Below are 15,513 nucleotides of genomic sequence, written 5' to 3'. Positions count from 1 at the left end.
AAGGCCCTGACCATCCAGCCAAACCATCAGCAACTGCCCATGAATCAATGTAGATCTGTACTCTGGCCATCTCTCCCCCCAGACATAGTGTACAGTCATATATCCTGTTTGAATTTCTGCCCACTGGGAGGATTTTCCTTCACCATTGTCTTCACAGTCCCCCATGAGTGGGGCTATAATGCTCCAGCTGTCCACTTTCATGTAATACCAGCATATCATACAGACCCATCTATAATCCAGGCTTGAGTTTTCTCCCTCAGTCAGCTGGTCATAAGCAATCCCCTGAAGGTCATAGGCATGGAACAAGAGAAGAGGCAAACAACAGGAGCTGTGTTGCAGGGGTCTGAGCCGCCTACTCACAATTTACTTGTACATCATGGACCCGCCTGAGTTCAGTCTCTCATATACCATTTCCACTTGATGAAAGGTTGCTGCTGTGCACACCCAACCTTAAAACAAGGCATGTCAGACAACGTCCATATTATGAGGAGAACTCAAGCTGCATGGTCACCTCATTCAGCCTCTATGAAGACCTAGTAGCAAGCCAGAACCTGCTTCTCAGAAGGATAGTCATCTGCAGAAGAGGACGTAGATTTGCTTCACAATCCTAGAGGTCTGCACCGTAACTGTATCGGTGCTTGCCAGAGGCTCCATACAGCTTCTCTGTTTGACACTTCAAGTATCATTGGACTCGCTGGATCATAAAACCCAAGTGATAGAGTAGCTTGTACTGTAGCCTAGACAGCTGTAGAGCCTTCTCTTGTTCTGCTTCCCAATCCACCCGCCTGTAGATGGGTTGAGGTTGCGTATGTTGCCTCCAAAGTGACCTACCAAGGGTTGTGCCTCTTGCTTTTTGTCGGTAATACAAGCTGCAGCAATTCATCTTCCACCCTGACGGGGATATTTTAAAATGCTCCAGACCAATGGACCCTCACAAATTTCACTGCTGGTACAATTCTATGTCAGTCTGTGTCCAGTCAGGAGAAAGAAGCCATAGAGTAACATGAACAGAGAAAGATTAGTATAAGAAGTATTAGAAGAAGTAACGGATTGGCCAGTAAAAAGTGGAGAATTCTAAGCAATATAGGGATGGTAGCTTTAAGAAGCAGCCAAAAGCTGGGTACTCCCGCAACCTCTATTTTGGTGATAATTTAACTGTACTGTGATTGCCTGTTTCTTTGTCCCATCGCTAGACTCTAGGGTCCTTGAGAGCAGGAACCACATGCCTTGTTCTCCATTATATCTCCAGTGCTAAGGGGGAGACCTACCACCCCAAAGACTAGGAGTAAATGAGTGAATGAATGAGTGAATGCAGCCAATATTGGCACTCTAGCAACCTGCAGGAGAATCATCCTGTTTCCTGCTACATATCCCAGACCCAAAGAAAGGTACCTCCCACACACACCTGGATGCTTCAGTCCAATCTGAGAAGATGCTGATAATCCTTTCAAGGGAGCCGCCAGTGGAGGGCTGTGTGTAGCCTTTGTCAACCTTTCCTAAAAAGGAGGCAAAAGTCTAGCTCAACTTCCCAGACTGTCCCCACTGGGTTCTTAGTCCCCAAGCCGAGAGCTAAACAATAACCCCAGAAGAGTCTCACTGTGCCCCTGATTGCTATGTGAACACATGCACACAGCTGGGCCTCGCCTATTGGGGCTGGAACAGGTGTAGATGGGATTCCCATCAAAGGCTCCTCTCCGGACCTGGGAAACAACTGCCCGGGGCGGACCGGGCCGAGCCGAGCCAAAGCGGAGCGGGGAGGGGCGGGGCGGGGCGGGGCGCGGGCGAGCCTATAAAACAGGCCGGGTCAGGCCCCGGCAGAGGTGGAGTCATGGGGGACGCGTTCAGGGAGTGCACAGCTAGGCTGCTGACGGACTACCTGGAGTACTGCGCCAGCGAGCGCGGCACCCCCGTGCGGGCGCCGTCCACGCCCGAGGCCGCCGTGCTGCGCCCGTGGCCGCCTGGAAACAGAAGACCAACCTGCACTTCTTGTCGCAGTACCGCGGCTTCCGCGGGAACCGCGTCGAGCTGGTGGCCTGGATGGCGCAGGAGCTAGTCGCCAACAACCGTGGCGGGCCCAGCTGGGGCCGCGTGGCAGCGCTCGTGACCTTCGCGGGGACGCTGCTGGAGAGGCCGCCGCGGGGGGCCCTTAGGCGGAAGAAGACGGAGAATGAAGACGTTAGCAGAGACTGCCGGTTCCTGGTGGCCTTGCTGTGTGCTCAGCTCTCCGGACGGCACCGCGCCTGACTGATGGCGAACGGCGGCTGGGTGAGCGCGGCGGGCGTGGGGACCCGGGGCGGGTGGGCAGCCCGGGACGCGCCCACGCGGCCGGCGCCCGGAGGGACCCTGCGGCGCCAGCCCCGTGGGGCGTTCGTTTCAGCAGGCCTGGGACATTCGTGGTGAAGTCCGGCTTTCTCCTCTACTGGCGGAGTCAGTCACCAAAACAGGCCTAGCTAGACGGCTCTCATACTAACCCATTCTGAAACAGCAGCGCACGACTTGGGTTTGCACACTTCGGCCTTGTCCTTGACCGCCCTCGGGGTTTTAGGGTGAGCTCATGTTAGGTCTGGATGCTTTGCTTAGGTAGAAATTCCCAAAGTGGCGAAGTCAGCAACGGCGTGGCCTGGGCCAGGTGGGTTCTTTCTCCAACACTTATTAGATGCACCTTTCTCCATAGACCCCCACGGCTCTGCAAGTCAGAGCACACCAGCCTAAAACGTTAGAATGAAAAGGCAGCCCCTTGTCCAGCCCCCCCATCCCTCAGGAAGAGCTGAGGCAGAGGTCTCTGGGGGGTGGGGGGGCGGTGGTTGCGCGGGCACCCCGTGGTGCTGACAACTTGAGGTTCCTTAACTGCCAATTCACTGCACCCAGCCCTCAATGGGGAGATAGCCAGGCGCCCTGGCGCGCAGCTGTAAGCCATTGATCTCTGTGGTCTAGGCTAGAGCGGGAGGCCCTTGCACTGCGGCTTCTAAACTGAGCTCATGATCAGCGAGAGTCTGGCCAGCCTTCAGTAAGAGGGGAGAATGCCTCCTGGGTTCTGAGCGAGACCCCTGCTTCTTTCTTCTCCTCCTTACTGGGGTTGAATCAGCAACCGTGGTGACCCAGGTTATAGAAGAAACACAGCCAAACTATTAAAACCAACAATTAAAAAAAATCTAAGAATCTAGGGAAGACACTGCAGGAAACTTAGCCTCCTGTTTTGCAATTTCCTGGTAGACCTGTATTGATGAATTGGGTTCCATTTGTGGAGGAGAGGTAGTATTTGAATCAACCTTGACCTTGCATGAACAGTTTGAGGTGTTAGCATTAATTCCATTCTTTTGGGATGGGAAGGGATCGGGAGGCGGGGTCTTCAACTATTCAGACCTGTGAACTCTCAGAACGCCACCTGAGCCGTTTTTTCTTAACAAGGCATTTGGCCCCCAAGGGCACTCCGCAATAAAGATGAAATTGATAGGGGCGCATTGTTTTTGTTCTCATCTTTTGGCTAATCACCATTGAGTAAGGAACAATCTTTTAACATCAAGAAGCAGAAATTCCACAAATGAGTAAACTAGACATGCCCACACCTCTCTCAGCTGCAGTTAAAATGCCACAGGCTGGCTTTCATGTCCCGCCCCCCCCCCCCCGGCCATTTTTCTGACTGGAACTGCTTGCTTTATTGTCTCAGGGGATAGCTTTCAATTTAGCGATTTGTCAGTTTCCCAAAATGGCATCAGTTCCTTGCTCAGGAAAGAACATGATATAGTATTCTACCTTCCTCTCGGCTTTTGAAAGAAGTGATTGAAAAGATGAGTATTCTTGCTCTAACTGACAAAGTTGTGTCCCCTACGACCTTCTATCCCCTATGTTAGCCTACTTCTTACAAATACTAACTCGAAGCTTCTTAATTACAAGTTACCTATTACTCAGGATTTCTTTTTTTCTTTTTTTTTTTTTTGCGGTACGCGGGCCTCTCACTGTTGTGGCCTCTCCCGTTGCGGAGCACAGGCTCCGGACGCGCCGCCTCAGCGGCCATGGCTCACGGACCCAGCCGCTCCGCGGCATGTGGGATCTTCCGGACCGGGGCACGAACCCGTGTCTCCTGCATCGGCAGGCGGACTCTCAACCACTGGGCCACCAGGGAAGCCCTAGGATTTCCTTTTTTTACATTTTAAATTCAGGAGTTGTCTTAGTGTTTAATTTAGAACCCCTGGTGCATTTTATTGAGTACAGGTTTTGAGTGTTATGAAGCAATCTAGTTCTCTTCTCCCTCCCCTTATGGGATGGATTTTGTCTCTCCTTCCAACGCTCATTGCCGCCATCTTGGGAAAGACAGCTGGTCTGGGTTTTTCTCTCATACTCTACAGCAATGATCTTAATCTACTTCTGGTCAAAATTATCGTGAGATCTAAAATTCTTAACTCATTTCTACCTGCCGAACTGTGACCAGCCAAGCAAATTTGAGATGTGAAAGAACAAACCAGAGTAAACCACCTCCTGAGATATTTTTACCTGCATTCATATGAGTCCTACAGTGATTCAGCCAGCATTTTAACTCCTGACAAGTACTGAGAGATATTAGGACAAAGGCACAAATGGCTCTTCTTTAAATGGGAGACACGGGTCTAAAGGCTTATTGCTCCAAAGAATTACAGAAGAAACTGCTTTCCATTAAATAGGAAATACGGGGCTATTTGCTACCTTTGGATAAGAGTGGATATGTATCTCTCATTTATCCATGATTTCATGTGCTACTGCTGACTAATTTATCAAGGCACTGTGTCAGGGGTGTAAAATGATACTACAAGTCTTCCCAGTCACAGTTTAGTTTAACAAAGAATGTAATAGTAAATACTTTTTTAAGGAATTCTTTCTAAATCCTTTAAAATATAATTTCTGGGACTTCTAGGTTTTTAGAGTTAATATATTGAAATTTTATTTTTCTGACTTCAATAAATTATTAAATCTTTAAAGTTTTAATTTATGCATCTTTAAAAAAAACAGTTGGGGGCTTCCCTGGTGGCGCAGTGATTGAGAGTCCGCCTGCCAATGCAGGGGACACGGGTTCGCGCCCCGGTCCGGGAAGATCCCACATGTCGCGGAGCGGCTGGGCCCGTGAGCCATGGCCGCTGAGCCTGCGCTTCCGGAGGCTGCGCGTCCGGAGCCTGTGCTCCGCAACGGGAGAGGCCACAACAGTGAGAGGCCCGAGTACCGCAAAAAAACAAACAAAAAAATTTGGTTCCGCTTGGGATTCAATAAGCCTTTATTCTTAGGAGTAACTTAATTGATGACAATTTCCTTTTTATTGTCTCTTTAAATACAACACATACAATTATTTTAAACATTTAATCAATACACAGGCACATAACAAGTCCTTCTCTTTCACCTTCCATTCTGTAGTCAACCCATCGCTTGAAGTAGATGGAGAAAGAAAACTTTGCCCTGTACCTGAGCCCTATGAATTTCAAAGACAAAAAATAGCTTAACAGGAGAGAAACATACAAATCTTATTTGATGTTAATGTTTTTTACAGGGACTTCATAGAAAAGAAGTGAAAACTCAAAGAAGCAGTAAGACTTGGGGTTTACATACCATTTTAACAAAGGGTGATAAATTGTGGAGATATGACTAAACAAAGAAAAGGGGTTTGGGCTTCCACGGGTGGTATATTGTGGGACAGTGACTAGGACTATATGGGGGAAACTAATGGAAGATGAGGATTATTTTAGTAAAATTAATGTAGATTCATCTTGGCATTAACTCCCATCGCCAGTGATAAGAGTGTTCTCCCCTTCCTGGTACAAGAAGGCACCTTTCTCACAGGAAATTTATGCCCTGCTTTTAGGCAGCAGGGGGTCAGAGAGCCCTTCCTATATATATTATTTCTCAGTTGCCTTCAGCTAAAATAATCAGTATGCCAAAGTGGCATATTTGGGGGTAACATGTTCTGATCCCCTTCAGTGGTTAACAGTGAACACAGTTATTCTAGTGCCCGCTGGAATCTGCATTCGTCTGTCCTTCGGAGCCCACACAGACCCAACCAAGCTTGCTAGCAGCCAGGGGCAAAGCACCCGTGAGGACAAGAAGCCAGCCCAGATCTGCTTCAGCAGCATCTTCATGGCCAAAGCTGTTGCCGATGCATTAGATCAAGACTTGGACCAAAAGGAATGGATAAAATGATTCAAGATGGAAGAGGTGATGTGACCATTACAAATGGTGCTACCATTCTGAAACAAACACAAGCATTACATCCAACAGCCAGAATGCCGCGAGAGCTAAGGCTCAAGAGAAAGAAGGAAATGACACCACATCAGTGGTCATCGTTGCTGGCTCTCTCTTTGATTCCTGTACCAGGTTTTTTCAGAAATGGATTCATCATTTCCAGATCACTTTAGAAGGATTTGGAAAGGGTACTGAAATCTTGACATGCCGTGACCTGTGGAAGCGAGTGACAGAGAAGTGTTGTTAAACAGTGCAGCCACTTCACTGAGCTCAGCAGTTGTCTCTCAGTATTCAAGTCTTTCTCTTACCTGAGTGTAAATGCAGGGAGGAAAGTGATTGATCCAGCCACAGCTACTGTTGTAGATCTCAGAATAGTTAAGAAACCTGCTAATGCCCTCCAGGATATAATGCTAAGTGAAATAAATCAGAAAGACAAATACTGTGTGATCTCTCTTACTGGTGGAATCTAAAAATAAAAACAAAAAAACAAGCTCATAGATAGAGCAGGTTGGTGGTTTCCAGAGGTGGGGGTAGAGGGGTGAGAGAAATGGGTGGGTAAACTATTCTTGTTTTTTTGCTTGTTTTTAGTTTAAATAAACTCTTTTTTTTTTTTTTAAAGGAAACTTGGTGGGACAATTGATGATTTTGTGTTGGTGGAAGGGCTGGTTCTCACCCATAAGGTGACCAATTCTGACATATCCAAAGTTGAAAAGATTAAGATTGGGCTTAAAAACAGATCATGATAATCAAACAGTTGATTCTTAAGACATATGCTCTTAGTGATCTTGTATTAAATTTCTGGATCAAAATGAAGATTGTGGTAGTTAAGGACATTGAAAGAGAAAATATTGGAACCAAGCCAATTGCTCATACTAACCAACTTGACTGCTGACATGCTGGGTTTGGCTGAATGAGCTGAGGGGGTCAGTTTACATGGTTCTGGCACACTGCTCAAGATTACAGGCTGTATTATCCCAGGAAAAAGTTATAGCTGTTGTTCCTGGTTCTAACACATTGGTGATTGAAGAAGCCGGGCCCTCAGTTCATGATGCCCTATGTGTTATTCATTGTTTAGTAAAGCAGAGAGCTCTAATTGCAGGAGGTAGTGCTCCAGAGATAGAGTGGGCCCTGTGGTTAACCGGATATTCATGAACATTGAGTGGTATGAAATCCTACTGCGTTCATGCCTTTGCAGATGTTACTACGGAGCTCATTCCATCTACACTAGCTGAAACTGCTGGACTGAATCCCATGTCTACAGTCACAGAACTAAGAAAACCGGCATGCCAAGGAGAAAAACTATAGGCATTAATGTCCAAAAGGATGGTATTTCCAACGTTTTGGAGGAACTGGTTATTCAGCCTTTGTTGGTTTCAGTCAGTGTACTGACTAGCAACTGAAACTGTGTGGCCCTGCAATAAACCTTTCTCTGCTCCAAACTCTGATGTTTCAGTTTGTTTTTCACTGTATGTGGGGCGTATGAACTTGCATTTGGTAACAGTATGAAGTAGGACTCACTTCTTATAAAAGAAGAGTTGGGGTGGGTGTTTCAGCACTGTTTATAGATGGTCCATTTTTTCCCAGCTAATTTGAATGTTTAGTTTGTTGACTTATCTTTTTCTCTACTAATAGCACTGTGTCTCAATTACTATATGTTTATGACATGTTTAAACATCTGGTGTTATAGTCTAATTTACCCCACCATTCTTCTTTCTCAAAAAAAAAAAAAAATCCTTGGCCATTTCTGTGAATTGTTTAAGTTGAATTCTGAAAACCAGTTTATAAAGAATCCATTAAGACATTGCTTTAGGATTTTGAATAGAATGGGATTGGATTATAAATCAATTTGGAAAAAAGTAGTAACTTTACAATATTGTGTCTTCCCTTCTTATTTAGGTCTCTTATGGTTTTCTTCATACAGGTCCTGTGTTTTTGCCAGGAGTATTCCAACTCTTTGAGTTCTTTTGCCACTGGGAATAGAATCTGGAGAGGATGTTTTGCCTTCCCAAAGGGAGCCTGCCTTGAAGAGAAGAGCTCACAGGACAGAGGTCAGAGATTGGGGGTGGGATGGAGCATGGAGAAAAAGTTTTGATGACATGACTGAAATCTCACAGTTTGGCTGAGCCTAAAGCTTGTTGGGGCTCAATAAATTTCCGTTTCTTCTTAAACTGATTTTTTTTTTACTTTTATTTTATACTGGAATATAGTTGATTAACAATGCTGTGTTAGTCTCAGGTGTACAGCAGAGTGATTGTTATATACATGTATCTACTCTTTTTCAAATTATTTTCCCATTTACATTGTTACATAATATTGAGCAGAGTTCCCTGTGCTATACAGTAGGTCCTTTTTGGGTATCTATTTTATATATAGCAGTGTATACATGTCAATCCCAAACTCCCTGATGATCCCTCTCCACCCCCCACCCTTCCCCTCTGGTGACCATTTGCTCTGTAAGTCTGTGAGTCTGTTTCTGTTTTGTAAATAAGTTCATTTGTATCATTTGTAAAAGATTTTTTATATAAGTGATATCATATGATATTTGTCTTTCCCTGTCTGACTTATTTCACTTAGTACAATAATCTCCAGGTCCATCCATGTTGCTGCAAATGGCATTATTTCATTCTTGTTAATGGCTGAGTAATATTCCATTGTTTATATGTACCATATCTTCTTTATCCATTCTGTCAATGGACATTTGGGTTGTCTCCATGTCTTGGCTATTGTAAACATTGCTGCAGTGAACACTGAGGTGCATGAATCCTTTCAAACCATGGTTTTCTCCAGATATATGCCCAGGAGTGGAATTCCTGGATCATATGGTAGCTCTATTTTTAGTTACTTTAAGGAACCTCCGTACTATTCTCCTTAGTAGCTGTACCAATTTACATTCCTACCAATAATGTAGGAGGGTTCCCTTTTCTCCACACCCCCTCCAGCATTTATTGTTTGTAGACTTTTTGATGATGGCCATTCTGACTGGTGTGAGGTGATATCTCATTGTAGTTTTGATTTGCATTTCTCTAATAATTAGCAATGTTGAGCATCCTTTCATGTGCCTGTTGGCCATCTGTGTGTCTTCTTCGGAGAAATATCTATTTAGGTCTTCTACTCATTTTTTGATTGGGTTGTTTGTCTTTTTGATATTGAGCTGCATGAGCTGTTTATAAATTCTGGAGACCAGTCCCTTGTCGGTCACATCACTTGCTAATATTTTCTCCCATTCTGTGGGATGTCTTTTCATTTTGTTTATGGTTTATTTTGATGTGCAAAAGCTTTTGAGTTTAATTAGGTTCCATTTGTTTATTTTTGTTTTTATTTCCATAACTCTGGGAGACGGATCAAAAAAGATGTTGCTGCGATTTGTGTCAAAGTGTTCTGCCTATGTTTTCCTTTAAGAGTTTTATAGTGCCTGGTCTTCAGTTTAGGTCTTTAATCCATTTTGAGTTTATTTTTGTGTATGGTGTTAAAGAGTGTTCTAATTTCTTTTTTTTTTTTTACATGTAGCTGTCCAGTTTTCCCAGCACCATTTATTGAAGAGACTGTATTTCCCTCATTGTAGTCTTGCCTCCTGTGTCATAGATTAATTGACATAGCTGCATGTGTTTATTTCTGGGCTTTCTATCCTGTTCCATTGAACTATATTTCTATTTCTGTGCTAGTACCATAATGTTTTGATGACTATACCTTTGCAGTATAGTCTGAAGTCAGAGCGCCTAATTGCTCCAGCTCCATTTTTGCTTCTCAGGATTGCTTTGGCTATTCAGGGTCTTTTGTGTCACCATACAAATTTTAAGATTTTTTTCTTCTAGTTCTGTGAAAAATGCCATTGGTAATTTGATAGGGATTGCATTGAATCTGTAGAGTGCCCTGGGTAGTATAGTCATTGTGACAATATTGATTCTTTCAATCCAAGAACATGGTATATCTTTCCATCTGTTTGTGTCATCTTCAATTTCTTTCATCAGCATCTTATAGTTTTCAGAGTACAGGTCTTTTGTCTCCTTAGGTAGTTTTATTCCTAGCTATTTTATTCTTTTTGATGTGATGGTAAATGGGATTGTTTCTTTAATTTCTTTTTCTGATCTTTCATTGTTAGTGAATAGAAGTGCAACAGATTTCTTTCCTTTTTTTTTAAACATCTTTATTGGAGTATAATTGCTTTACAATGGTGTGTTAGTTTCTGCTTTATAACAAAGTGAATCAGTTATACATATACATATGTCCCCATATCTCTTCCCTCTTACATCTCCCTCCCTCTCACCCTCCCTATCCCACCCCTCTAGGTGGTCACAAAGCACCGAGCTGATCTCCCTGGGCTATCATCAGTGTCTTATAATTTTCTGCATACAGGTCTTCTGTCTCCTTAGGTAGGTTCATTCCTAGATATTTTATTCTTTTTGTTGCAGTGGTAAATGGGAGTGTTTTCTTGATTTCACTTTCAGATTTTTCATCACTAGTGTATAAGAATGCTGGAGATTTCTGTGCATTAATTTTGTATCCTGCTACTTTACCAAATTCATTGATTGGCTCTAGTTTTCTGGTAGCATCTTTAGGATTCTCTATGTATAGAATCATGTCATCTGCAAATAGTGACAGCTTTACTTCTTCTTTTCAGATTTGGATTCCTTTTATTTCCTTTTCTTCTCTGATTCCTGTGGCTAAAACTTCCAAAACTATGTTGAATAAGAGGGTTGAGAGTGGGCAAACTTGTCTTGGTCCTGATCTTACTGGAAATGCTTTCAATTTTTCACCACTGAGGACGATGTTGGCTGTGGGTTTGTCATATATGGCCTTTATTATGTTGAGGAAAGTTCCCTCTATGCCTACTTTCTGGAGGGTTTTTATCATAAATGGGTGTTGAATTTTGTCGAAAGCTTTCTCTGTACCTATTGAGATGACCATATGGTTTTTCTCCTTCAGTTTGTTAATATGGTGTATCACATTGATAGATTTGCTTATATTGAAGAATCCTTGCATTCCTGGAATAAACCCCACTTGATCGTGGTGTATGATCCTTTTAATGTGCCTATGGATTCTGTTTGCTAGTATTTTGTTGAGGATTTTTGCATCTATGTTCATCAGTGATATTAGCCTGTAGTTTTCTTTCTTTGTGACATCCTTGTGTGGTTTTGGTATCAGGGTGATGGTGGCCTCATAGAATGAGTTTGGGAGTGTTCCTCCCTCTGCTATATTTTGGAAGAGTTTGAGAAGGATAGGTGTTAGCTCTTCTCTAAATGTTTGATAGAATTCGCCTGTGAAGCCATCTGGTCCTGGGCTTTTGTTTGTTGGAAGAATTTTAATCACTTTTTCAATTTCAGAGCTCGTGATTGGTCTGTTATTTTTTTCCTATTTCTTCCTGATTCAGTCTCAGCAGGTTGTGCATTTCTAAGAATTTGTGCATTTCTTCCAGTTGTCCAGTTAATTGGCAAGAGTCGCTTGTAGTAATCTCTCATGATCTTTTGTATTTCTGCAGTGTCAGTTGTTACTTCTCCTTTTCATTTCTAATTCTGTTGATTTGAGTCTCCTCCCTTTTTTCTTCATGAGTTTGGCTAATGGTTATCAATTTTGTTTATCTTCTCAAAGAACCAGCTTTTAGTTTTACTGAATTTTGCTATTGTTTCCTTCATTTCTTTTTCATTTATTTCTGATCTGATCTTTATGATTTCTTTCCTTCTGCTAAATTTGTTTGGTTTTTTTTGTTCTTCTTTCTCTAATTGCTTTAGGTGCAAGGATAGGTTGTTTATTCGAGGTGTTTCTTGTTTCTTAAGGTAGGATTGTATTGCTATAAACTTCCGTCTTAGAACTGCTTTTGCTGCATCCCATAGGTTTTGGGTCATCGTATCTCCATTGTCATTTGTTTGTAGGTATTTTTTTATTTCCTATTTGATTTCTTCAGTGATCACTTCGTTATTAAGTAGTGTATTGTTTAGTCTCCATTAGTTTGTATGTTTTACAGATCTTTTCCTGTAATTGATACCTAGTCTCATAGCATTATGGTTGGAAAAGACACTTGATACGATTTCAGTTTTCTTAAATATACCAAGGCTAGATTTGTGACCCAAGATATGATCTATCCTGGAGAATGTTCCATGAGCACTTGAGAAAAATGTGTATTCTGTTGTTTTTGTATGGAATGTCCTATAAATATCAATTAAGTCCATATTGTTTAATGTATCATTTGCAGCTTGTGTTTCTTTATTTTCATTTTGGATGATCTGTCCATTGGTGAAAGTGGGGTGTTAAAGTCCCTACTATATTGTGTTGCTGTCGATTTACCCTTTTATGGCTGTTAGTATTTGCCTTACGTATTGAAGTGTTCCTATGTTGGGTGCATAAATATTTACAATTGTTATACCTTCTTCTTGGATCGATCCCTTGATTATGTGATGTCCTTCTTTGTCTCTTGTAATACTCTTTATTTTAAAGTCTGTTTTGTCTGATATGAGAATTGCTACTCCAGCTTTCTTCTGATTTCCATTTGCATGGAATATCTTTTTCCATCCCCTCACATTCAGTTTGTATGTGTCCCTGGGTCTGAAGTGGGTCTCTTGTAGACAGCATGTATACGGGTCTTGTTTTTTGTTTTTTTAACATCTTTATTGGAGTATAATTGCTTTACAATGGTGTGTTAGTTTCTGCTTTATAACAAAGTGAATCAGCTATACATAAACATATGTTCCCATATCTCTTCACTCTTGCATCTTCCTCCCTCCCACCTTCCCTATCCCACCCCTCTAGATGGTCACAAAGCACCTAGCTGACCTCCCTGTGCTATGTGGCTGCTTCCCACTAGCTATCTATTTTACGTTTGGTAGTGTTTATATGTCCATGCCACTCTCTCACTTTGTCACAGCTTACCCTTCCCCCTCCCCATATCCTCAACTCCATGCTCTAGTAGGTCTGTGTCTTTATTCCTGTCTTACCCCTAGGTTCTTCATGACATTTTCTTTTTTCTTAGATTCCATATATATATATGTATTAGCATACGGTATTGGTCTTTCTCTTTCTGACTTACTTCACTCTGTATGACAGACTATGTCCATCCACATCATTACAAATAGCTCAATTTCGTTTCTTTTTATGGCTGAGTAATATTCCATTGTATATATATGTGCCACATCTTCTTTATCCGTTCATCTGCTGATGGGCACTTAGGTTGTTTTCATCTCCGGGCTATTGTAAATAGATCTGCAATGAACATTTTGGTACATGACTCTTTGAATTATGGTTTTCTCAGGATATATGCCCAGTGGTGGGATTGCTGGGTCATATGGTAGTTCTATTTGTAGTTTTTTAAGGAACCTCCATACTGTTCTCCATAGTGGGTCTTCCAATTCACATTCCCACTGGCAGTGCAAGAGTGTTCCCTCTTCTCCACACCCTCTTCAGCATTTATTGTTTCTAGATTTTTTGATGATGGCCATTCTGACCGGTGTGAGATGATATCTCATTGTAGTTTTGATTTGCATTTCCCTAATTATTAATGCTGTTGAGCATTCTTTCATGTGTTTGTTGGCAATCTGTATATCTTCTTTGGAGAAATGTGTATTTAGGTTTTCTGCCCATTTTTGGATTGGGTTTTTGTTTTGTTGTTGTTATTGAGCTGCATGAGCAGCTCGTAAAATTTGGAGATTAATCCTTTGTCAGTTGCTTCATTTGCAAATATTTTCTCCCATTCTGAGGGTTGTCTTTGGGTCTTGTTTATGGTTTCCTTTGCTGTGCAAAAGCTTTGAAGGTTCATTAGGTTCCATTTGTTTATTTTTGTTTTTATTTCCATTTCTCTAGCAGGTGAGTCAAAAAGGATCTTGCTGTGATTTATGTCATAGAGTGTTCTGCCTGTGTTTTCCTCTAAGAATTTTATAGTGTCTGGCCTTACATTTAGGTCTTTAATCCATTTTGAGCTTATTTTTGTGTATGGTGTTAGGGATTGATCTAATCTCATACTTTTACATGTACCTGTCCAGTTTTCACAGCACCACTTATTGAAGAGGCTGTCCTTTCTCCACTGTACATTCCTGCCTCCTTTATCAAAGATAAGGTGACCATATGTGCGTGGGTTTATCTCTGGGCTTTGTATTCTGTTCCATTGATCTATATTTCTGTTTTTGTGCCAGTACCATACTGTCTTGATTACTGTAGATTTGTAGTATAGTCTGAAGTCAGGGAGCCTGATTCCTCCAGCTCCGTTTTTCGTTGTCAAGATTGCTTTGTGTTTCCATACAAATTGTGAAAAAAATTTTTCTAGTTCTGTGAAAAATGCCAGTGGTAGTTTGATAAGGATTGCATTGAATCTGTAGATTGCTTTGGGTACTAGAGTCATTTTCACAATGTTGATTCTTCCAATCCAAGAACATGGTATATCTCTCCATCTATTTGCATCATCTTTAATTTCTTTCATAAGTGTCTTATAATTTTCTGCATACAGGTCTTTTGTCTCCTTAGGTAGGTTTACTCCTAGATATTTTATTCTTTTGTTGCAGTGGTAAATGGGAGTGTTTTCTTGATTTCACCTTCAGATTTTTCATCACTACTATATAAGAATGCCGGAGATTTCTGTGCATTAATTTTGTATCCTGCTACTTTACTAAATTCATTGATTAGCTCTAGTAGTTTTCTGGTAGCATCTTAAGGATTCTCTATGTATAGTATCATGTCATCTGCAAACAGTGACAGTTTTACTTCTTCTTTTCAGATTTGGATTCCTTTTATTTCCTTTTCCTCTCTGATTTCTGTGGCTAAACCCTCCAAAACTATGTTGAATAAGAGTGGTGAGAGTGGGCAACCTTGTCTTGTTCCTGATCTTAGTGGAAATGGTTTCCGTTTTTCACCATCGAGGACGATGTTGGCTGTGGGTTTGTCATATATGGCCTTTATTATGTTGAGGAAAGTTCCCTCTATGCCTACTTTCTGCAGGGTTTTTATCATAAATGGGTGTTGAATTTTGTCAAAGTCTTTCTCTGCATCTATTGAGATGACCATATGGTTTTTCTCCTTCAGTTTGTTAATATGGTGTATCACATTGATTGATTTGCGTATATTGAAAAATCCTTGCATTCCTGGAATAAACCCCATTTGATCATGGTGTATGATCCTTTTAATGTGCTGTTGGATTCTGTTTGCGAGTTTTGTTTTGTTTTGTTTTTTGCGGAACGCAGGCCTCTCACTGTTGTGGCCTCTCCCATTGAGGAGCACAGGCTCCGGTCGTGCAGGCTCAGTAGCCGTGGCTCGTGGGCCCAGCTGCTCCACAGCATGTGGGATCTTCCCCGACCGGGGCACGATCCCGTGTCCCGTGCGTCAGTAGGCGGACTC

The 15,513-nt window shown here is 42.1% G+C and overlaps 1 protein-coding gene and 1 pseudogene across 1 annotated transcript; both read left to right on the top strand.

The window, feature by feature from the left end:
- Nucleotides 1–1,813: 1,813 nt before the first annotated feature.
- BCL2L10 (BCL2 like 10) lies at nt 1,814–8,369 on the top strand. The gene is given in 3 exon segments (XM_019946537.2): nt 1,814–1,946; nt 1,949–2,265; nt 8,123–8,369. Coding segments are annotated over 2 exon segments (414 nt in total). The 5' UTR covers nt 1,814–1,828; the 3' UTR covers nt 2,245–2,265; nt 8,123–8,369.
- On the top strand, nt 2,248–7,388 carry LOC101316314 (T-complex protein 1 subunit delta pseudogene; annotated as a pseudogene).
- Nucleotides 8,370–15,513: the final 7,144 nt, after the last annotated feature.

This window comes from Tursiops truncatus, chromosome 2 (assembly GCF_011762595.2).
Source record: "Tursiops truncatus isolate mTurTru1 chromosome 2, mTurTru1.mat.Y, whole genome shotgun sequence".
Classification (NCBI taxonomy): domain Eukaryota; kingdom Metazoa; phylum Chordata; class Mammalia; order Artiodactyla; family Delphinidae; genus Tursiops; species Tursiops truncatus.
This window is presented reverse-complemented; position numbering and strand designations above follow the sequence as displayed.